This window comes from Penicillium verhagenii (genome assembly GCF_028828195.1).
Source record: "Penicillium verhagenii strain IBT 33310 chromosome Unknown utg000006l_segment0_segment0, whole genome shotgun sequence".
Taxonomy (NCBI): Eukaryota; Fungi; Ascomycota; class Eurotiomycetes; order Eurotiales; family Aspergillaceae; genus Penicillium; species Penicillium verhagenii.
In genome coordinates, this window is record NW_026643170.1 from 1797198 (window position 1) to 1820030 (window position 22833).

Below are 22833 nucleotides of genomic sequence, written 5' to 3' on the forward strand. Positions count from 1 at the left end.
GCGTTTTCTCTCCAGTAAACGTGCAATTCTTGATCAAATGTTAGAAAATGTTGAGGGCAATTTGACAGTCATAGTTGAGCACCCCACTGTCGATCCCCCAAAGAGGTTTAGCGTTCCGATGATCGGTCGAACACAACCATTATCGGTCAAACTCGCCCTTCTTCATCTTTCTTTTCTCTATACACCCCAATTTCTAACCAATTGATCACATTCAAAATCGCCATTATGAGCAACGATAAGGCTGTCGCAGAGAACATGCTCTGGGGAGGTCGTTTCACCCGTAAGGACCCCATTCCACCCCCGCCAACTCTCCCCCGCCAAACTCCCATCCCGCGATTGACTCACAACTAACAAAAAATCTCCCAGAGGGCCTCGACCCCCTCATGGTCAAGTACAACGAGTCCCTCCCATATGACCGCATCATGTGGAAGCAGGACATCGCCGGCTCAATTGCCTTCGCCCGTGCCAACAAGAACAACGGTATCCTGACCCCCCACGAGTTCGCCGAGATCGAGCGCGGCTTCAAGGTCATCGCAGAGGAATGGCGCACCGACACCTTCGAGGCCAAGCCCAACGACGAGGACATCCACACTGCCAACGAGCGCCGTCTCGGCGAGATCATCGGCAAGGAGATCGGCGGCAAGTTGCACACCGGCCGCTCGCGTAACGAGCAGGTCGCTACCGATATGCGCCTGTGGCTGCGTGACGAGCTGCGCGTCCTGGACAACCAGCTCTGCGACCTCGTCAAGGTCTCCATTGCCCGTGCCGAGAAGGAGATCGACTACATCATGCCCGGTTACACCCACTTGCAGAAGGCCCAGCCCGTCCGCTGGTCCCACTGGATGCTGTCCCACGCCACTGCCTTTGCCAGCGAGCTGCAGCGTCTGCGCGAGGTCATCCGCCGCGTGAACCGCAGCCCCCTGGGCTGCGGTGCGCTCGCCGGCAACCCCTTCAACATTGATCGCGAGGCTATGGCCAAGGAGCTTGGCTTTGACGACCTGCTGTACAACTCCATGAACTCCGTCGGTGACCGTGACTTTGCCATGGAGACCATGCAGTGGGGTAGCTCTTTCATGCTTAAGATCTCCCGCTGGGCCGAGGATCTGATCATCTACAGCAGTCTCGAGTTTGGCTTCGTCCGCCTGTCCGACGCCTACTCCACTGGCTCTTCCCTTATGCCCCAGAAGAAGAACGCCGACAGCCTGGAGCTGCTCCGCGGCAAGTCTGGTCGTGCTTTCGGCCAGATGGCTGGTCTGATGATGACCATCAAGGGTCTTCCCACTACCTACAACAAGGATTTGCAGGAGAGCATTGAGCCCCTGCTTGACCACATCAAGACCGTTAGCGACAGCATCCTGATCGCTACCGGTGTGCTGTCTACACTGACCGCCAACCCTGAGAAGATGGTTGCCGCCTTGGCGCCTGAGATGCTTGCTACCGAGATCGCTGACTACCTCGTCCGCAAGGGCGTTCCCTTCCGTGAGGGCCACCACATTTCCGGCCGTGTTGTGCAGCTTGCTGAGAGCACCAATGTTCCTATGGATACTCTTTCCCTGGAGCAGCTTAAGGGCTTGGACCCCCGCTTCGACGAGGATGTCCAGGCTTGCCTCGACTATGAGCGTGCCGTTGAGCTGAAGGATGCCATCGGTGGCACCAGTAAGCGGGCTGTCATCGAGCAGACTTCCGTGTTGAAGAAGCTGCTATAATTGCATTCGGTTGAGTAGATGGCAAGTTGTTTTGTGCAGTATATCATGAAAAGTACCAGCGGTTTTGAGTTATATTCTCTCAGGTTAGAAAAAAAAAGGACTTAAGTCTCTTTTTCAGTTCACATTATTTTCTCTGGAATTCACAATTCCTCCTAATCTACAAAGTCGTAGAGTCTACTACATAGCACCCGTAGTCTGTATTCAAGTGACTTCATCGCCGATCAGCCGTTTTGGACGCATTCCAACCGAGGGCCAACATCAAGGCTCAAGTGCTGCATCCACGATGAAACCCAACATCAAAATCCACTTCCTACCCCAAAATGCCTCGCAACATCAATCAAACCCCCTCCTCCACCCCCGATCCAAAGACCAACAAACCCCTTCCCCCTAAGCCTCAACATTCCTACTACCCTAAAGCTCCTCCAACTCCCTCTCAAAGATAAACAGTCCGAAACCGACATCTTTTAGCAGCCTGCAAATGATCATAGATCGGCGAGATGCCATTTAGACAGGATGGTTTCGAGGGAGCGTATCTAGCAAAGCACCCGATCAGGCCAAATTAATCAAGTCTAGACTACATTGATATAACCGAACTCGTAGGTCAATGATAGAACGCACGTACTCGATACGATAATACAAGGCTACAAGAGAAAAGAAGACAAAGCTAGAAGCTCAACTGAAGAACAGTGTTAATTCGAGAGCATGCCAAGGTAAATCAATCACAACAGCCCGCTACATGAGCAATCGCTCCGGCAACAACCCCGGAGAATAATTGTGCGTTGATGATGCAACGGCCACTTGACTGAAGAACAGTCTTGTTCCGAGAGCATGCCAAGGCAAATCAATCACAACAACCAGCTATATGAGCATCCACTCCGTCAATAACAACCGCGGAGAGTCATCCATCGTGCGGTAGAGCCGCATGAAACAGCCACTTGAAAACTTTCGTAAGACGAAACCCCCTAGTTTTTCCAAATTGCATGCATTTCCATGCACATGTGCAATATGGAGAAACCCATCACACCCAAGCACAGCAAGCTTGTATTTCACTGTCGAATGAAAAACGGCAGCATAATTCGGCTGGCCGCGTCTCAATGCATGGTAGGACCGCCGGTGACGGCAACTTGACTTTAGTAAGACGAAAAACCCGGGATTCTCAGATTGCATGAAGTTTCATGCCGGCCAGTATGCCCGGATCCAAGTCCTGGGTAGAAATCTTGCGTAAATAACCCCACTCAAGCAGAGCGAGCATGTATTTCACTGTCGAATGAAAAACGGCAGCATAATTCGACCCTCTGCGTCTCAATGCATGGTAGGGCCACCGGTGAGGGCCATTTGACTTTCGTAAGACGAAAAACCATTCTTCAGAATGCATGATTGTTCATGCAGTATGCCCGGGTCCCTAGGTAGCCCATAACACCGAATAGAAGCATGTATTTCACTGTCGAATGAAAAACGGCAGCGTAACTTGACCTCGGCGTCTTGAGGCATGGTAGAGGGCTGTATGTGACAGCCACTTGAAAACTTTCGCAAGACGAAAAACCATTTTTCAGATTGCATGACTGTTCATGCAATATGCCCGGATCCAAGTCCTGGGCAAACCCACCACACTCAGGCAGCGCGAGCATGTATTTCACTGTCTAATGAAAAACGGCAGCTTAATTTCACCTCACTGTTTTGTGGCATGGTAGAGGAATGTATGTGACAGCCAATTGAAAACAGTTGCAAGGCGAAAACCCCAGTTTCTTCTCCACTGGGCCTGATACCTCTCCCCCGATGAGGGTCCAAGGCAGTCGAAGCCATAAGTATCTTTGGCCTAAGCTAATTCGTCACCTGGCAAACGACATGAAAACTGATAGTTTCAGCTCCACCGTTTCGTCATATAGCGGGTGCAACAACTCCAAGGAGCATGTTACTGCTTTCTTGAATGTTGACCCGCCATATTCACAACATTGAATCCAAGGAAAATTCGAAAGGGGCCTCGAAAAGGACAAGCTTGACGTAGCGTCATTTCATAGGTGGCATGAAAATCCCGTGAAACTGGAACATTGAAGATGCTCAACATTTGAAAGCCATGTTTTGGCTCTGTTCGTTCAAATGGGACGACGGTCGTCCTCTGTCACGATTGTATCCTCTTCAAACCAGATGGGATACTCCGGTATTCAAATTTCAATACCGCGAGAGAGAGAGATATATATAAATATATATATATATATATATATACAAACAAGAGAGGATATATATGTATATATTCCTCAGGCATTTGGATATGTATGTATATTCAGACATTGGCGATTGGGTCTGATCATTCTGTTTATTCCCGGAAACGACCTCGGAGTTCGGAGAATATTGTTTATCTCCGAGGTCGAGTTTATCCCCGAGGATATTGTTTATATCCGGAACCCGAAACCCGAGCTCCGAGCTCCGACGTTGTTCGTTCGAAAGAAAGACCCGTGAAATGTCATCTTAACGGGATACTCCGAGAGGGAATTCGACAAATGGGCAGGAAACTCGACAGATGGGCGGGAAATTCGAGTGAGGAAATTGAGGAAATCCAGATGCGGAGGAAAGAAAGAAAGGCGCCGACAAAGTGCGTGGGAAGACAGAAAAGGCGTTGCCCGGATGCGCCTGCGAGTGGCGTGCTTTATATAAAAGGCGTTGAATAAATGCGTGAGTGAAAGAGAGGATCGTTGACGAGATGCGTTGAAGGAAAGAAAAAGCGTCGGAGAAGTGACGAAATTCGAAATATTTATAGTAACAAATCCAGAGTACGTACCTAGCTGCATAGTACCTAGTATAACCTTTGGTACACACGGTTTGCTACTACTATGTTTGTGTAACATGAGTCCTGCACACGTGCTTATTTCCCGCGAGTGTATACTACTAGTGTACTATGTACTAAACTCCAGGCTGCAAATAGCACTTAAGTGCATTGTCCCAATAGGACGAATTAGCGCACTTAGCTTAGCCCGCGCCCTACCTACTTCGCTGTTTCTTTGTTGCGCAATTAAGAAAATTTGCGGGAATAATGCAGTTTGCTAAAATCCGACCTCAGAACATGTATAATCAGCACGGATAAAACCAGAGTGTAATCCGCCTAATGGCTCAATGCGTTGAAACGTCTAAACGTTTACGGCGTACTAGTGTTGATGGTATATTTCCAGAACCAGCTGAGCCGAAGGGTTTCTAACAACCGGTAAACCGTCAACGATACTTTGATATCCGAAGTCTCTATTGGGTGATGATGATGGTGATGATAGTGATGATGGTGGTGAGGATGGTGAGGATGGTGAGGATGGTGAGGATGGTGAGGATGGTGAGGATGGTGAGGATGGTGAGGATGGTGAGGATGGTGAGGATGGTGAGGATGGTGAGGATGGCGAGGATGGCGGTGATGGTGAGGATGGCGAGGATGGCGGTGATGGTGAGGATGGCGGTGATGGCGGTGATGGCGATGATGGTGAGGATGATGATGATGATATTCTATTAACCTAATACTACCTAGTAGCTAGTCATCGCCGTGGTAATGTAGGCGCTTCTTCCGTTGAAGCATAGAATGTCCGTACGCCGGTAACTATACGGTAACTTCATACATAATTGAATGACTAGAGACAAAAAGAAAAGGGCGACTGCCCGTACAGTGCCACTAAGAGGACGGCTGATGCTCTTAAATCGGTTAACCTGCGGAACAGGTTGGCGGCTAACTCAAGTTGACTAGTACTGAGACATCAATGTCCCAGACTCGTTTTTGATATGTGGAGGCGGTAAAGCGTGCACATGTGGGCTGCGTGGCTGCGTGGCTACGTGGCCGATAGCGGCGAAGACAGTTTTGAATAATAGGTCTAGCTATAGTTTGAGAATACATTGACACACGCACGCATGCACATTGTGCAATCCGACATCTGGACCCACATTCCCAGTTGACGGGTTTTCTTGACGACTTAGTATCCGGTTGCGCTGCGCGTTGGTGCACATTGGTTTTGCTAGCGAGATCGATGCACATCTGACGATGTGCTAGCCTCAAGTGCTACGAGCGTTCAGGTGCCCTCCTTGCACATGTGTGAATTGAAATTAAAATTCCGCTGCCTATAACAACAAATAAAAAAAGAAACAAAACCAATCAACTATTTCAACATCAACCAAATCTCGTAACTCCCAATCCCATCGTCCCAGCCGGTGTCTTCCTCTCCCCATTAACCTCGAACTCAGTGTCTCCCTCCCCAGCCTCATAAGCAGGCGGCACCTCACTCGTCGTCGGCGAAAGAGGGCCATCCAAAAAGCTCATTCCATGCTTGTTCCCAAGAAAAGCCGGCGAAGCAGACACAGAAGTAGGAGGGGAAATAGGACCAGAGATAGTCGTGGAGGCGGGAGGTGAGATGGGAGGGGATACGGCCTGCTCGGATCCAGATTCACGCTGCAAGTTGCCCGCCTCGGAGACGTCAGTTAATGGCAGACTGCCATCGAAGTTCATGAAGCTCATGACGTGGTCTTGGGATTGCCATGAGTGCTCCTTGCCCTTCTTCGTATCTGGATCTACATTCGAGAGCCCGTTACCGTTACTGTTGCCGTTTCCGTTTCCGTTCCCAGCCGCATTGTCAGCCCCGTTCCACCCGTCAATAGATGTGTCTGTATCATCTGCCCGTGGGTCCCCAGAATAGCGATCCAGATTCGCGCCCATGACCACTCCTTCGTCGGTAACCAGCTGCCGGGCCGTACTACGCGCCATAAGGGTATCAGGGGCCAAGTTTGATGCTTTATTCCCAGGTTCGGCCTTCGGGAGTCTCGAGGACAACTTCAAAGGAGACGGAACCAGTGGACTCTGAGGGAGAGGCTTCGAATGTCCACCGCGTTGATAGAGCATGACTCCTGGCCGCCGTTGATCTAGCGGGACATTTATAAGATCTCTTTGAGTTTCTGAAGGGAGCTCAGCACGCACACGCCTGGAGGCTCTATCTGGAAGCTCGGGTGTAAACTCTGCCCGTTTGGGGATAGAGGCGAGGAGCTCAGCGGAGGGAATGTTGGACATCGTATTAGGAAACGATGCGCCGCCCACTTTGCTAAGTCCGGTAGTTGATGCATTGGAGCCGCCAACGGTGGTGTGGTCATTTGAGTCTGTGACTGAGGCCGCTAGAGGTAGGGCATATGGATTAGCGGTGTGTTGTTTGCTTTGTGGACTTGATTTAGTCCCTTTTGGGGAAATGGGGGATTTAGCGCTTACCGAGGCCACGGATGGCACCGTGATAGTCGTTTATTTTCTCGGCTGCGAAAGGTAGCTGGTGGACTGGGTGATCGTTTGGTTGCTCCGAGTCCAATGGACCCCTGTCGATAATGCGGGGTTGGGCGTTTTTCCTGCGTTGTTTGCGCCTCCAGAGGCAGAATAGGAGGGCTGCTATGATCAGAAGGGCTGCGACGCCTCCTACTGCTCCGCCAATTATGGCTGATTGATTGTTGGAGCTGGATGGTGCTGTGGTTGAGGTTGATGTGCTTGTAGATGTTGCGGATGCGATAGTACCCGTGCTCGAGCTGGTGCTAGAACTTCCGGTGGCCGCAGTAGCAGAGGTAGTTGTCTGCGCTGCTGAGGTCGTTGTCTGCGCTGATGAGGTCGTCGTACTAGTAGTGCTGGTAGTACTTGAGCTTTTTGTGGATGTGGAGGTGCTTGAAGTCGTTGTTGTAGAGGAGGTTGTAGTATCATCGTCGTCTGGACATACTCCCGACGTACACGGATTGCTGGAACAACAACCCTTGTAGTCACCAGCAGTACAGACATACCAAAGTTTATCACCTGTACATGTTTCGTCTGTTCGAGGGACCAAGTGGTTCATCAGTTCCATTTTGAAGAAGCGCAAGGCAAACAGAGTGAAGCACCAGACCGACGTACACGGTGCAAGTAAATGTACTGGGACATGGATTCGGGGATAAAAGAGAAAAGGAAAGGGAAAGGGGAAAAGAAGAGTCACCAGACAGAACAGGGATCGTTATTTTGAGTCGGTCCTTTCCCTCATGAGTACTAGGAAGTGGCTTTTGAAGTGGGGGCAGGGTCATTTCATTCAAAGACATGGGTTTGTATGTTTCTTTGTTCCCAACGAGTCTTCCCACAGGGGTCCATCATTTTTAGTGACTTCGAGGGCGAAGGAATTGCAGGCTCAGCTATGGTGAACGTAGCCTAGACAGCCGAACGAGATGCACAATACTCTATACATCATATGCATCATTCCAATCTGCGAACGTTGACTTGGTAGAGGTGGTATGTGTATACCAAAGGTGAACCTTGGAAATTGCGGCAGTGCCCAAAGGGCGTACATAGTAGTTCGATACAGGCCAATCAAAATCAATCACAATATGGGGGCGAAGTCTCTTTGACAGTTGCACAGAGCCCCAGGCACGAATTGAAAATAGAACATCAAAGAATAAGCTTCAAATAAAGACATAGGAGAAAACCAGATATTCTACGACATTACAGCGGTGACACGGAAGTCAGGACAAAATAAATTCAGAACCAATTAAAAGGAAATTCCAATATCAGATAAACTGAGAAAAAGCACTCAGTGCACCGACTCTTCGCCTGGAGGTTAAAAGGAAATAGGAAATATGGCTATACAGGATGGTAAAATAACAGTCAAAATAAGAAACATGCTCTCTTTTCGTGGATTTATCCGTCAACACCACGCTTGTTTCACCTCGAAACCAGATGTTTTCCAACCGAACATCTGAAACCAGGACGTGGTATATTCTTTCAACTCCTCCCAATAAACAGGGTGTTTAGTAAGTACGCTTGAAGGGGGGCACGGGCTTGCACTCTTCAGCATCCAGAGTGTTGGCCTCAACGGCACGGTAGCCCAGCTGGACCTTGCCGTGGGCCTCCTTCTGCCAGGTGAGGGAGTGCTTCATCCAGTTGACGTCGTCACGATCGGGGTAGTCCTCACGGGCGTGAGCACCACGGGACTCCTTACGGTTGGCGGCGGCAGTGGCGGTTTGAGTACTATATCAACAAAGTCAGTCATCATGTTCAAATAACCAAGGGAAAGTTCATAATCAACCAAAGGGGAATACATACGCGCAAGTCAACAAGTTGCGGAGCTCAAGGGTCTCAACAAGATCGGAGTTCCAGATCATGCTGCGGTCCTTGGTACCAACCTGCTCGTACCAGGTATCGATCTCGTTGACCTTCTGGACACCCTCGTCGAGGGACTCCTGGGTACGGAACACACTGACATCAGTCTGCATGGCCTTCTGCATGGCGCTGCGGACCTCGTGGGTAGACTTGGGGCCGTCGGCGTTGCGAGCAAAGTCGAGGTCCTTGATGGACTGGGCACCGGCGTCGGAAGCAAGCTCCTTGTGGGGCTTGCCAGGGGCGGCAGTGTCACGGACACGGTGGGACACAGCACGGCCGAAAACGATCAGATCGAGCAGGGAGTTGGCACCCAGACGGTTGGCACCGTGGACAGACACACAGGCGGCCTCACCACAAGCGTACAGACCGGGAACAACCTTGTCGTTACCGTTCTCATCAACGTCAATAACCTCACCAGTGTACTTGGTGGGGATACCACCCATGTTGTAGTGGACGGTGGGCAAAACGGGGATGGGCTGCTTGGTGACATCGACACCGGCGAAGATGGAGGCGGTCTCGGAAATACCGGGCAGACGCTCGTGCAGCAGAGCAGGGGGCAAGTGGCTCAGCTGGAGGTAGATGTGGTCCTTCTCGGGACCGACACCACGGCCCTCACGGATCTCCAGGGTCATGGAACGGGAAACAACGTCACGGGAGGCCAAATCCTTGGCGGTAGGAGCGTAACGCTCCATGAAACGCTCACCCTCGGAGTTGAGCAGGTAACCACCCTCACCACGGGAACCCTCAGTGATCAGACATCCGGCACCGTAGATACCAGTGGGGTGGAACTGAACGAACTCAAGATCCTGGTTGGGGAGACCGGCACGGGCAACCATGGCCATACCGTCACCAGTGCAAGTGTGGGCGGAAGTGCAAGAGAAGTAGGCACGTCCGTATCCACCGGTGGCCAAAACGGTGTGGTGGGCCTTGAAGCGGTGCAGAGTACCGTCCTCCTGGTTGTAAGCAATGATACCACGGCACTCACCGTCCTCCATCAGGAGATCGAGGGCGAAGTACTCGATGAAGTAGTTGGTGTTGTGGCGCAGAGACTGGCCGTAGAGGGTGTGCAGCAAAGCGTGACCGGTACGATCGGCGGCGGCGGCGCAACGGTAGGCCTGACCACCCTTTCCGTAGTCTCGAGACTGACCACCGAAGGCACGCTGGTAGATGCGGCCATCCTCGGTACGGGAGAAGGGGCAACCGTATCCCTCAAGCTCGCGGACGGAGGCGGGAGCCTCACGGGTCATGTAGTGAATAGCATCCTGGTCACCGAGCCAATCGGAACCCTTCACGGTATCGTACATGTGCCATCTCCAGTCGTCCTCGTGCATGCTATATTCGAAGTTCGATTAGTTGCCGATCCGGGGTAAACTCCTCCATCCATGCAAATCTTTTCTGGGGGATTGAAACCTACTTTCCAAGAGCAGCATTGATACCACCCTGGGCGGCGACAGTGTGGGAACGAGTAGGGAAGAGCTTGGAGACACAGGCAACGTTGAAACCGGCCTCAGCGAGACCGAAGGCAGCGCGCAGACCGGCACCACCGGCACCAACGACAACGGCATCGTACTCGTGGTCCTGCATTGGGTCAGAATCTCCTTTCTCTCCTGCATAGTTTCACTTTTTATGGCGGTATCGGCTTACAATGATGGGGTACTTCTCAGAGATGTAGCCATTGGCGGCTTTGGCGCGCAGCGGCTGGTTGGTCCAGATCTTGGCTATCGAGGATGCGGGTTAGTGGTGAGGTCGTGACGTGACGTGATCGGATTGAAGAATCGTCAATTCATACCAGCAGGGCGAGATGAGGAGAAAAGACGTCTCTGGTCCCTTAAGATACGGGAAACCTGGAATTTGCGAAACACTCGGTCAGTTCAAGGATCGCACCCGGGCCGAAAATCATCGCAAGTCGGCTACTCACCTTAGAGGCGGGAGCCAAGCTCCGCAAGCTCATGGAGCTCATAATGACGGGTCTGAAGAGGAGGTACTCCCTAAACACCCGAAAGAAAAGATAACACCGGTATCACGGTGGGGAATTAGATTGGTAGAGGGGAGAGGTGGAAGAACTTCCTTTGGAGAGCAGAGCAACTTCGGCGATGGAATTCGGCTTGCGGATGGCAGTTGGTGCTGACCTAATCTCAGCTTTTTTACAATTGAACGTGCGCTGATTGGCTACATCGGGCCCTGCTCATTTTCGTGCGCCGTCACTTGCCTCGGGCTGCCGGGTGACACGTGACCTCGTTTTCGTAGATCCAAGCTTCATCGTCTTTATCCATGACGCTTGCTAAACATAAGAGGGAAAGGAAATTGGCAAATAACTCTAGTTAAACATCAACCTATTCAATCCAATTTCAACAGATCTAATTTCTTCTTCACTACTCCCTCAAGCACTATCATGCTTGTTCCAATCCATTAGCCGATGTGTCCTCCTCTCATCCCTTTTCCCCGGATATACGATCTTCCCACAACTCTCGGAAACAGGTTTCTCCGGTACCGCTATATCGGCAGTACATTCACATATCGGCGATCGAGTGGGTCTTACTTGCTAAACAAGCTATATGGTTAGTACGGAGTAGTACTCCGCATATATGCAGCTATATCATACTTCGTAATCATAAAAATGACTTGTGTTGGGCGATGCTTCAAACACTACCTGAGCACCGGCCTTCAATGTTGCTGCGTGCGTACATCAATTGTGTAGATATGTTCCCCTGCACTTGAGGTGCCCAGGTGTGACATGACCCAGGGGGTCTAGTTTCGGCCTTCTTAGGTACAGTAGTCTTGTGGTAAGGATAAAGTTGGGCAATCCATCAATTGATCGTTCATATTCCAAGTTCTCTACATCCCGTCCGATCTCCGATCCGTCTGTTCGGGTCTCAAATCTGCAGATATATGTATACCAGTCATCAAGGCTGACAACGGTGAAAACCAACCGGTTGAAGGTAAGAAATCCACATGAATACAGACATCTGGAAATCCCAGCGTGCAAGATCAGATACATACTAGTATGTAGCAATGTAAGACGTTTTCAGCATCGAGGAGTTGCTTGACGTTGTAATGGGACGTGTTCACTTCGTTAACATACCAAACACTATAAACACAATGGGACATCGAATCTGGCCTTTTCACACAAATTTGCTGGAGGCCAGTGATTTTGGCCAGCTTCAGCCCTGGAGGAGCTGCACAAGAGAACCTTAGTTCGCACTGAGTGTCAGGACACTACCCCGCGTTCAATCCTTGGAAAGCATATTCACTTTTGATTCATATCAAGTCAAATAACTAGCACTTGAGTGGTTCAAATGTTTTAGTAAGCTTTCACGGTTGCCAAAGGCAGTTTCGCGGCGAGAAAACATGACTACTAACACCCAATTCAAATGTTGGTTTTGGTTCATTATATGTAGGTGCTAGGTATGTACCAGTTGACTGGATTGAATAAAAAGATTAGATATTTTCCAAAGAAAGTCAAGTAGTACTTGTAGAGTAATAAGCAGGCCCTACGAAATTGGAGATGTTTGAAATATGGTAGATTATAGATTCGTTCACACGGCCCAGAGTAAATACCCAAGGCCAACATGTAAAAAGAAAAAGGGTGTGATCGTACAACCTCATGCACCATTCCCATGCCAGAGTCAGCCCAGATATCTAGTTGTACTGCATGTATGTGGCGGTCGAGTTGAACTTCAGGTTGCCCTTGATCACCTTCTCTACCGATGCCAAGAAATCCTTCTCGGTGGCTACCTTCCGCCGGGCACGAATGGCAAACATGCCCGCCTCAGTCGCAACACTGCGCAGCTCCGCACCAGTCGCGTTGGGGCATAGTCGTGAAATCAACTCCCATCGAATATCCCGCTCGACGGACATACTCTTGGCGTGAATACGCAGAATGTTTGCACGGCCCTCGACATCAGGCAGAGAGAACTCGATCTTTCGATCAATACGACCGGGACGCATGAGCGCCGGGTCCAGGGTGGAAGGTCGGTTAGTGGCGAACATGACCTTGATGTTACCACGGGCGTCGAAACCATCCAATTGGGTGATAAGCTCCAGCATGGTTCGCTGGACTTCGTTGTCACCACCGGCACCGTCATCGAAACGAGCTCCACCGACGGCATCAATTTCGTCGAAGAAAATGATACAGGCCTTCTTCGTCCGGGCCATTTCAAACAGTTCACGGACCATGCGAGCACCCTCACCAACGTACTTCTGTACCAGTTCACTTCCAATGACACGAATGAATGTAGCGTCGGTTCGGTTGGCAACGGCACGAGCGCAAAGAGTCTTACCAGTACCCGGGGGACCGTAGAGCAAAGCACCCTTGGGTGGGTCAATACCCAAGTTCACGAACCGCTCCGGTGATAGCAACGGCATTTCCACAACTTCTCGTAGCTTCTCAATTTGTTCCTTGCAGCCACCCACATCGCCGTAGGTCACGTCGGGCTTATCTTCGACTGTCATCATTGTCACACTGGGATCGATCTTGGGCGGGAGCGGCAGCATAATCTGGTACTTATTCCGGTCGACACTACACTCGCAATCAGCATATGGAAAGGACTTCAATCTGGCTTGAGAATAAAAAGCTTACCCAACGCGCATGCCTTCTTCAATATCTGTTGGACTCACGCGCTCTCCTAGATTGACCACAAATTTGGCGATCTGTTTGACGTTGATGACATATTTGCTCTTGTCCGAATCCTTTTCGTCCTGGATAATCTTCGTGCAGCGAGCCACCTGGAGCGGCTGCTCTTCGGCCATCCGTTGTCGATCGGCGGCAACATCCCAAAGGTGTGGTGGTGCGAGACCAGTGTCGGATTCCTGGAGCGGGTATGAGCTTGGGGCGGTTCAAGGGATCGAAATAGCTGGATCAATAATCACCTTGACACCAATCTTCTCGTTCACGCTTGCTTGTTTATCCTTGATATCCTTCTCGAGCTTCTGAAGTGCCTTCGCGTAGGGGGCCGCGCCGTAGGTCTTGAGTACTGCGATATCACTGAGGATGAGACGTTAGCGACCAGTACTGCACAGAGCTTGGTGATGGCTTTTGTATGCATTTCAATACCAAAGAAAAAGACTTACTCATCTGTGAGAGGTGTGATCTTCTTCTCTGGCTCATCGTCATCCGCGAAGTTCTTCTGGTACTTCTCCCAGTTCTGTCCCGTGGCGCTAGGCATAATGAGGTGTTGACAGCCCCGGGCTGAGGACCTAGGATCGAGGCAAAAGAAAAGAAACTGGAAAGAAAGTCAAAGACGACAGCAGATAAGTTGAATGATGTGGAATCGGCAGAAAAATGGAGGTGGATGATATAATGGAATAGGATGGAGGTGGTGATGTAGCAGAGAGCTGCGGTGGCCGAGCTCAACTCACTAATCAGTGCCAAGCTTCATCACCGCCCCAGAACCTCGCAGAATTTCTGTGTGTTCACTCCACCACCGCCGATTCGACTTCCCCTGTTTTTTTGTTTTTACATAGGTTCCTTTTTGATATCAACATTCAAGATGGCGACCTCAGCGGTTCAGGCATCCGGTGCCAACAGCTCCTTCAAGGTGCGTCCAGTGAAAATCTTGTGTGTGTGGACTGAATTCTGATAGCGAGCAGGACAAGGAGAAGCCCATGGCCGTGCGGGCCTCCAACATTATGGCAGCTCGGGGTATGTCATGCATTTTTCTCATTCAAGCATTCTCAGACTAACATTTCTGTTCCAGCTGTCTCCGATGCTATCCGCACAGTACGCATATCTAAAACTTGAACATTCTCGGAGATGAGGGGCTAACGAGGCGACAGTCATTGGGACCCAGGGGTATGGATAAGATGGTAAGTCCGCCATGATTCCTTCGAGTTGACATAATGCTAATACAAGTATAGATCCAAACAGCCAAGGGCAACACCATTATCGTATGCCAAGCGCCCAATTCCTTCCAATGACTTCTCCGACTAACCCCCCCGCAGACCAACGATGGAAACACCATGTTGAGAGATATGAGCGTGATGCACCCCGCAGCCCGCATGCTGGTCGATTTGAGTGCTGCACAAGATGTTGAGGCTGGTGATGGAACAACTTCAGTTGTTGTTATTGCTGGCAGTCTCCTCGGCGCTGCTGAACGTTTGCTGTCCAAGGGCATCCACCCCACCGTCATTTCCGAGTCCTTCCAGCGTGCTGCCAGCGCCGCTGTCGAGATCCTCCACAACATGTCCCGCCCTATCAACCTGTCCGACCGTACCACCCTCCTCCAAGCTGCCTCGACCTCTCTCTCCTCGAAGATTGTCTCCCAGCACTCTGGTTTGCTGGGCCCTATGGCCGTCGACTCCGTGTTGAAAGTTTGTGACCCCAAGACTGCTGAGAACGTGGACTTGCGAAACATCCGGATTGTGAAGAAGGTCGGCGGAACTATTGAGGACAGTGAGATGATTGATGGTTTGGTCTTGAACCAGCCCGTCATCAAGAGCAGCGGTGGCCCCACAAGAATTGAGAAGGCCCGGATAGGTCTCATTCAATTCCAATTGAGCCCTCCTAAGCCCGATGTATGTGTTTATACCCTTTTCAATCGGCACAAATTCGATGACTGACATTTTTGCCTTTCTTTTTTTTAGATGGAGAACCAGATTGTCGTGAACGACTACCGCCAGATGGACAAGATTCTGAAGGAGGAGCGCCAGTACCTGCTCAACATGGTTAAGAAGATCCAAAAGACCAAGTGTAACGTGCTTTTGATCCAGAAGTCCATTCTGCGTGACGCCGTCAACGACCTTTCCTTGCACTTCCTGTCTCGCCTGAAGATTCTCGCCATCAAGGATATCGAGCGTGATGAGGTTGAGTTCCTGTGCAAGTCTCTTGGCTGCAAGCCCGTCGCCAATGTCGACTCTTTCACCGAGGACAAGCTCGGTACTGCCGACCTTGTCGAGGAGGTTCAGGCTTCGGGTGCCCGTTACGTCAAGATCACCGGCATTAAGTCCCCCACCACTACCCCCACCAACCAGACAGTGTCCATTGTCGCCCGCGGTGCCAACAACCTGATTCTGGATGAGGCCGAGCGATCCCTGCACGACGCTCTGTGTGTCATTCGTTGTCTCGTTAAGAAGCGCGCCCTTATTGCCGGTGGTGGTGCTCCTGAGGTTGAGGTGGCCCACACCCTTGCCATGCGGGCTCGCGAGCTCACAGGTACCGAGTCTATCTGCTGGAAGGCCTTCGCCGATGCGATGGAGGTTATCCCCACCACTCTTGCCGAGAATGCTGGTTTGAACTCGATCAAGGTTGTTACTGAGTTGCGTCACCGTCACGCCCAGGGTCAGCACAACGCTGGTGTCAGCATCCGCAGCGGAGGTGTCAAGGATGATATCACCGAGGAGAACATTCTGCAACCCCTGTTGGTCAGCACCAGTGCCATTGAGCTGGCTGCTGAGACCGTGAAGATGATCATGAGAATTGATGACATTGCTCTGTCGCGGTAAAAAATTTCACACTGCACAGGGTTGTATGATGAAATGCAATGTGATTGCAATGAGTAATTACCAACAAAAAAATATCCAGTTTTGATAGAGGTCTTATAGATTGCTATTTCTTAACCAAAGTCGGTCGACCAGCCAGCTAGGCAGGTTCCTTCTATGTAGATTCGAACGTAAATGATTCAGCTGAAGGGGATTTCACATGCTGGCCGCGCGTAATGCCATGAAGCCATTCGATGTTTCCGCATTTTCCGAGCTTGTACCGCGTCTTCCCCTTGCCGAGGTCGGGAAATAGGATGCACGGTCTTGGCAATTCCTCCTACGATGATACTAGTATACGGAGGGCTACTACATGGTCCGCGGGGCCACAAACCAACCACACATTAAGGCTTAAGTCGGAAAAGGTACAGATTGTTACATGAGTTGAGTGGTCTCGCCTGCGAAGAAGCGGTCCGGGTTTTGAGAGCTGACTTGCTCACCTCACCATCAATCGAGCTTGTCATACATCGGTGATCATCACTAGCCCCGACCCCAAATCTATATGATCTCTCTCACGAGAGCAATATATGGATACAGTAATCACTGGATTCTTGACTGTTTGAAAACCCTGTAGAGCTTGACGATGAGCCCGATGTCAAAACCCCCGTTCTCCACTTGGAAATTCAAAGAAAATGTTTCCATCGTTTCCTCGCCTGGCTCAAGTCCACAGAGAACAAGAAAATGCACTTTTTAGATCCTGGTCCTGGCTGGAGGACCTTTGGTCCCAATCTGCCGCTGGAGGCTGTTGATCGGCATGTTGGCCTGTGCCTCGTCGAGAGTGAAATGTTGTACGAGGTTCGCCATGCTAGCGGGCTGGGAATGGTGCACTTGAGGCAAGACCCATCAATCATGAGAGGAGAGAGGAATAAAGGAAGCCGTTCTCCTATTTTGCTTTCATGGGAATGTAGATCGGCTGCTCACCTGCACAGGTTGATTGAGGGAGTTTACGAATTAGGCATCAAATAATGCATAATGAATAGTTGGGTAAACATCAACTTCTAAACTACCAGAAGAGGAAATTTGACTATACATAGTAGCCTCGAAGATCTATTTAAAGTGTGATTTTTGGCCCCCAGGTTGATCGCCGTCAATCGTTACTGCATTGACCTCAACGGTCACAAGAGCTCAAGAAGCCTAGGTTGGAAATTAAAATATTTTGAATCCTTGGGCAGCTTTGCCCCAAGGCAATTGATCTAATTCATAGTGTTATATGCGTATATTATTAGTGATCCTAATTCTAAAAAAAAAATTTGCTGTGCCCATTAGTTCCTTGAACTTGACACTTTTCATCTGGATATTGATTGCATTTACAAGAAAGTACCCCACAGCGGAGTTTCATATGCGTGATTATCATAGACCTCTGGCCCCCAAAGCTCCAGGACCCCCGCCGATACGAATGTGCAAAAGTGATGGAATCTCCAACTTGACGCGAGACGGGTATTTTCAACTTCACGACACTATGCCACGCCGCTGCCATACCAAGTCCAGGCGGGGCTGCGTCCAATGTAAAGAACGACATGTCAAGGTGAGTTGTATGGCTGAAATTTTGTTTTGAGGATATCTTTTTCATGCAACCTGTTCCCATGGCTGATCCTTTGAATAGTGTGATGAGCAAACGCCAACATGCAGTCTCTGCATTCGCCGCGGACTAGAATGCATGTACGTAGCACCCAGACCTAGAAGAAGGCCCGTATCAACAAGCACGAGTTCGCCCAAAAATGCAAGATCCGACAGATCCTCGTCGCAATCCAGCATCTCTCACTCCGACGATTTTATACGACTTCCGCGCCTACAAGAGATGCAACTCTTTTACAAGGCATGCGAGTCGACTCTCCCATCAATAGCTAAAGACGACGAAGATCGGCGCTTCTGGAATGAGAAAATTCCCCAGTTTGCTGTTTCTCACGACTATGTCATGGACAGTCTACTTGCCGTGTCTGCTCTCCATCTGGCATCGGAACAAATTGATGCAGATGAGATTCCTACATGGCTGGAGACGGCGTTGACGTACCAAACACATGCGACTGCTGGACTACGACATGAGCTGGTTACCAATCCGCAGAATATCGAGGCTTCGTTCATGTGCTCGGCCATTATCCTCATCTTGGTGACTGCCTACCCGGGTGTTTGTCGAGATGAGACCCCCGTTGATCCGCTCTACGAGATCATGACACTTCGGTCGATTCTCAGTGGAGCTGCGTTCTTATGGATGCAGATGTTCCATGGCACTGAGCGGGCTTGGCTTGATGCCTGGATTTACCAAGATGGGAATAATAGACTTGCCATTGCGAGAGCCAAGTACGTGCCTTCTTCCCATAACTTTCTCGATTCGCTCAACTTGATCTCGAAGCTTACCATCAAATCTAATAACAGTGAAGATCCAAATATAGTGAAGCTCCACATGTAAGTCTGAGCCATATTGTCAAGGGCTAAATAAGCTAAATAACAACATTGACATCATGGCTAATATCGAAAACCAGGACTATTCTACAAAAATTCCATACCTTGCGCCCATTTATCGAGGCTACCCCAGGAATACATCGGAATATCTACCGAGACACATATAAGCTATTGCTCCAAAGCCTAGAATGCTGGCCATCCGGGCAAGGAAGCCTGATCTGGCCTATCAGAGTTAGCGATGAGTTCATGAGCCTAGTAAAACAAGGCGAATGGATGGCACTTATCTTCGTTTTGTTCCACGGCCTGGACAAGCATCTATCGTCAAGAAAATGGTTCGCCCGAGAGTCAGGGAGGCGATTGGTTCACGGAGTGATCCAAAACTTTGCTGGAACTTTCCCTCCGGAGTGGGTGGGTTTGGTTGAATGGGTCAGACATGCCGTTGAGGTCTGATGGATTGGTAAATTTTTTTTTTTTTTTTTTTTTTTTTTGGCTCTGTAGCCCTGGAGGCTTTGATCGTTATCTTTTTAATGATTTTACGAATATTTCTGGGCGAGGAGGTCTTCTATGCAGGTTCATCTAGGAGTTGGGCAGATTATTCTAAACGTGACATGATGAATGACTTTATTGAAATGAAACTCTTCATAAATGTGTTGTGAGGATGTATAAGTCTATAAGTCGAATGCATAGTTTTGTATGTTTCTAATTCTTATTTCTATTTCGGTCCAAACTTGGCCCGATTTGTCAATTTCTCAGGCTCCGCCATTTCCTAAAATGGAGTGCAATAGGGAATTGGCTTTGTTCTCCAACTTATCTGCGCTTCTCCCTGTAGTGGAAAAATGGAAAGAACTTCCGTTTTCACCAGGTTCTCATCTTTCAATTTGTAGTTTTTCCTTTAGATCAATGCTTTCAACTTGATCTCCTTGCATCCTGCAGATTCTAGTCTTCTCGTGAGCTGCTTGGTCGCGCTATTCCCCACGGATCCACTCTTCTCCCTGATAAGATCCGCCTCGGCCAGGAACCTTTACTCAACCCCGAGCCTTGATCACCATGGGGAAGGCCGACAATGAAAACACACCTGAAGCAGTCCCACTAACTCGACAACGGTCGGTCTCACTCGCATCACACACATCCTCCGACTCGGGTCTCTCGGTCGCTTCGGCCTCGTTCATGGAAGCACACAAGGAACAGCTGTTGGCCGCGGCTGACAGGGAGGGGGACGATCAAGATGATCGATACCGCGATATCGAAGATGGCGTCGAGCCCGGATCCGACGAACCCTTCCTCTCCTCTCGGAACAAGAAACCTGCTACGAGCAGTCGCATGCGTCGGGTCCTATGGTTGCTCGGCCTCCTCTGCGTCGGGGGCTGGGTGCTCGCATTTGTGCTCTTCCTCGCTCAGAAGCGACCGGGTACCGCGGCCCTATCGTCAGTCTCTACCGTCAGCATCCACGATCCGGATTCCGCTACGGGCGGCACGAGCTACGGGAGCCCGGTCACTCTGGACCAGGTGCTGACTGGCCAGTGGTCTGCGCAGTCGCACGCGATCTCGTGGGTGGCCGGACCAAAGGGTGAGGATGGACTAATGGTTGAGCGCGGCGAAAGCGGAGACGGGTACCTACGTGTGGAGGACATTCGCAGTCGGAAAGATGGTAGCGAGAGCTCCAATACTCGGGTTTTGATGAAAAAGTCCCATTTTATGGTCGATGGCGAATATGTCACCCCCGCGAAGACATGGCCAAGCCCGAATATGGAGAAGGTCTTGGTTGCATCTTCTATTCAATCGAACTGGCGACACTCGTTCTATGGAAAGTACTGGATCTTTGATGTTGCTACCCAGACGGCCGAGCCGTTGGATCCGAGTAATAAGAGCGACCGTGTGCAGCTGGCTGCTTGGTCGCCGCAGTCTGATGCTGTTGTCTTTGTTCGCGATAACAACCTTTACTTGCGCAAACTGTCCTCTTACCAGGTCACTCCGATCACAAAGGATGGAAACAAGGATCTCTTCTATGGTGTTCCTGATTGGGTTTATGAGGAAGAGGTCTTTTCTGGAAATTCGGGAACTTGGTGGGCGCGTGATGGCAAGTTCCTTGCCTTCTTGCGGACCGAGGAGGCTGAAGTTCCTGAATATCCTGTCCAGTACTTCCTCTCTCGCCCTTCGGGCAAGAAGCCTCTACCTGGACTCGAAAACTACCCAGAAGTTCGACAGATCAAGTACCCCAAGGCCGGTAGCCCGAACCCCGTGGTCCGCTTGGAGTTCTATGATGTTGATCGGGAAGAAGTATTTGTTGTCGACATGCCGGAGGACTTCCAAGATGACGATCGCATCATTATCGAAGTTGTTTGGGCATCCGAGGGCAAGGTGCTTGTCCGAGAGACGAACCGTGAGAGTGATGTGACAAAGATATTCTTGGTAGACACGCAAACCCGGACCGGAAAGATTGTTCGCTCAGTGGATGTTGCCGGACTCGACGGTGGATGGGTTGAGCCCTCGCAGTCCACACGGTTTATCCCTGCCGATCCTGCAAATGGCCGACCACACGACGGATACGTAGACACCGTGATCTATGAAGGCTACGACCATCTGGCATACTTCTCCCCTCTCGATAGCTCTGAGCCCGTTATGCTCACCAAGGGAGACTGGGAGGTGGTGTCTGCGCCCTCCGCTGTTGACTTGCAGAGAAACATTGTGTACTTCGTTGCGACCAAAGAGGCACCAACCCAGCGTCATGTATACCAAGTGAAGCTGGACGGATCTGACCTTCGCCCGTTGACCGATACATCCAAAGCCGGGTACTATGAGATCTCCTTCTCGGAGGGCTCTGGATACGCGCTCCTCAGCTCCAAGGGGCCAGCCGTCCCGTGGCAGGCCATCATCAACACGCTGGGAGAGAAGCTCGAGTACGAGGCCGTGATTGAAGAAAATGCCCGACTCACCCAGATGGTTGAAGACTACGCCCTCCCTGCAGAGATCTACACCAACGTGACCGTCGACGGATATGTCCTCCAAGTCGTTGAACGCCGGCCCCCACACTTCAACCCAGCCAAGAAATACCCCGTGCTTTTCTACATGTACGCCGGTCCTGGCTCCCAAACAGTGGACCGCAAATTCACCGTGGACTTCCAAACGTACATCGCCTCTAGCTTGGGATACATCGTCGTCACAGTGGATGGCCGCGGAACGGGATGGATTGGTCGCAAAGCGCGGTGCATCGTCCGCGGTAACCTCGGCCACTATGAAGCCCACGACCAGATCGAGGCTGCTAAGATCTACGCCGCGAAGTCCTACGTAGACGAATCCCGCATGGCAATCTGGGGCTGGAGTTTCGGCGGCTTCATGACTCTCAAGGTTCTTGAGCTGGACGCAGGCCAAACTTTCCAGTACGGCATGGCCGTCGCGCCCGTGACGGACTGGAGGTTCTATGGTGAGTGAATGAAGCCTTGCGTAATTTTTTCTTCTTTTAAAAAAGCCGTCACCCTAACAGTCGTTCCCACAGACTCCATTTACACCGAAAGATACATGCACACACCCCAGCACAACCCATCAGGCTACGAGAACTCGACCATCACCGACGTAAAGGCCATTAGTCAAAACGTTCGATTCCTGATCATGCACGGCAACGCAGACGACAACGTCCATCTGCAAAACACCCTCACACTCATCGACAAGCTGGACTTGGCGAACGTCGACAATTATGACATGCAGATCTTCCCTGATTCAGATCACAGCATCATCTTCCATAATGGACATACTTTGGTATATGAACGTAAGTCTGCTCCCCGACCATCCATCCATCCTCCATGAAGGATTCACATAACTAATTGTTCTGGCAGGCCTTTCTAGCTGGCTTATTAATGCGTTCAATGGGGAGTGGCATCGTATCGCGAACCCGAAGCCGGAGGAGGATTCGGTGTGGAATAGAGCTAAGCGCTCGTTGCCGCTTAAATACTTTGTTTGATGGTTCCGTTCGTACTTTACTTTGTACCTAGTAGATTCTCCACATCGGCGGTTCGTCTCGGTTTGTGTTTTTTTTTGCTTTCGATAAATATACATACATGAATACCTTCATTTCCAACGGGTTTTCTACAAAAATTCATGGATCACGTACTAAAAGCTTCAATGTTGGATCAATTCCTACGTCTAAAC

At 50.4% G+C, this 22833-nt stretch overlaps 8 protein-coding genes across 8 annotated transcripts; 5 read left to right on the forward strand and 3 right to left on the reverse strand.

Moving 5' to 3' along the window:
- Positions 1 to 225: 225 nt before the first annotated feature.
- N7466_006084 (argininosuccinate lyase ARG4) lies at positions 226 to 1706 on the forward strand (the record flags this gene model as incomplete). The annotated part of the gene is made up of 2 exons (XM_057165481.1): positions 226 to 280; positions 367 to 1706. 2 exons carry the CDS (start codon positions 226 to 228, stop codon positions 1704 to 1706), a joined length of 1395 nt encoding a protein of 464 aa, XP_057021080.1.
- Positions 1707 to 4855: 3149 nt separating this feature from the next.
- N7466_006085 (uncharacterized protein) lies at positions 4856 to 5201 on the forward strand (the record flags this gene model as incomplete). Its single annotated transcript, XM_057165482.1, has 2 exons — positions 4856 to 4888; positions 4935 to 5201. 2 exons carry the CDS (start codon positions 4856 to 4858, stop codon positions 5199 to 5201), a joined length of 300 nt encoding a protein of 99 aa, XP_057021081.1.
- A 640-nt stretch (positions 5202 to 5841) lies between these two features.
- On the reverse strand, positions 5842 to 7537 carry N7466_006086 (uncharacterized protein; the record flags this gene model as incomplete). Its single annotated transcript, XM_057165483.1, has 2 exons — positions 5842 to 6833; positions 6925 to 7537. The coding sequence occupies 2 exons, from the start codon at positions 7535 to 7537 to the stop codon at positions 5842 to 5844; spliced, it is 1605 nt and encodes a 534-aa protein (XP_057021082.1).
- Positions 7538 to 8465: 928 nt separating this feature from the next.
- Positions 8466 to 10777, reverse strand: N7466_006087 (uncharacterized protein; the record flags this gene model as incomplete). Its single annotated transcript, XM_057165484.1, has 6 exons — positions 8466 to 8685; positions 8761 to 10149; positions 10232 to 10395; positions 10462 to 10535; positions 10607 to 10661; positions 10736 to 10777. 6 exons carry the CDS (start codon positions 10775 to 10777, stop codon positions 8466 to 8468), a joined length of 1944 nt encoding a protein of 647 aa, XP_057021083.1.
- A 1679-nt stretch (positions 10778 to 12456) lies between these two features.
- Positions 12457 to 13982, reverse strand: rpt1 (proteasome regulatory particle base subunit RPT1; the record flags this gene model as incomplete). Its single annotated transcript, XM_057165485.1, has 4 exons — positions 12457 to 13336; positions 13397 to 13626; positions 13687 to 13801; positions 13888 to 13982. 4 exons carry the CDS (start codon positions 13980 to 13982, stop codon positions 12457 to 12459), a joined length of 1320 nt encoding a protein of 439 aa, XP_057021084.1.
- A 324-nt stretch (positions 13983 to 14306) lies between these two features.
- N7466_006089 (chaperonin-containing T-complex subunit CCT4) lies at positions 14307 to 16257 on the forward strand (the record flags this gene model as incomplete). Its single annotated transcript, XM_057165486.1, has 7 exons — positions 14307 to 14354; positions 14407 to 14458; positions 14514 to 14536; positions 14593 to 14622; positions 14674 to 14703; positions 14758 to 15330; positions 15400 to 16257. 7 exons carry the CDS (start codon positions 14307 to 14309, stop codon positions 16255 to 16257), a joined length of 1614 nt encoding a protein of 537 aa, XP_057021085.1.
- Positions 16258 to 17749: 1492 nt separating this feature from the next.
- N7466_006090 (Zn(II)2Cys6 transcription factor domain-containing protein) lies at positions 17750 to 19140 on the forward strand (the record flags this gene model as incomplete). Its single annotated transcript, XM_057165487.1, has 3 exons — positions 17750 to 17815; positions 17894 to 18693; positions 18771 to 19140. 3 exons carry the CDS (start codon positions 17750 to 17752, stop codon positions 19138 to 19140), a joined length of 1236 nt encoding a protein of 411 aa, XP_057021086.1.
- A 597-nt stretch (positions 19141 to 19737) lies between these two features.
- Positions 19738 to 22645, forward strand: dapB (dipeptidyl aminopeptidase dapB; the record flags this gene model as incomplete). The annotated part of the gene is made up of 3 exons (XM_057165488.1): positions 19738 to 22111; positions 22184 to 22453; positions 22521 to 22645. 3 exons carry the CDS (start codon positions 19738 to 19740, stop codon positions 22643 to 22645), a joined length of 2769 nt encoding a protein of 922 aa, XP_057021087.1.
- Between the last annotated feature and the right edge of the window lie 188 nt (positions 22646 to 22833).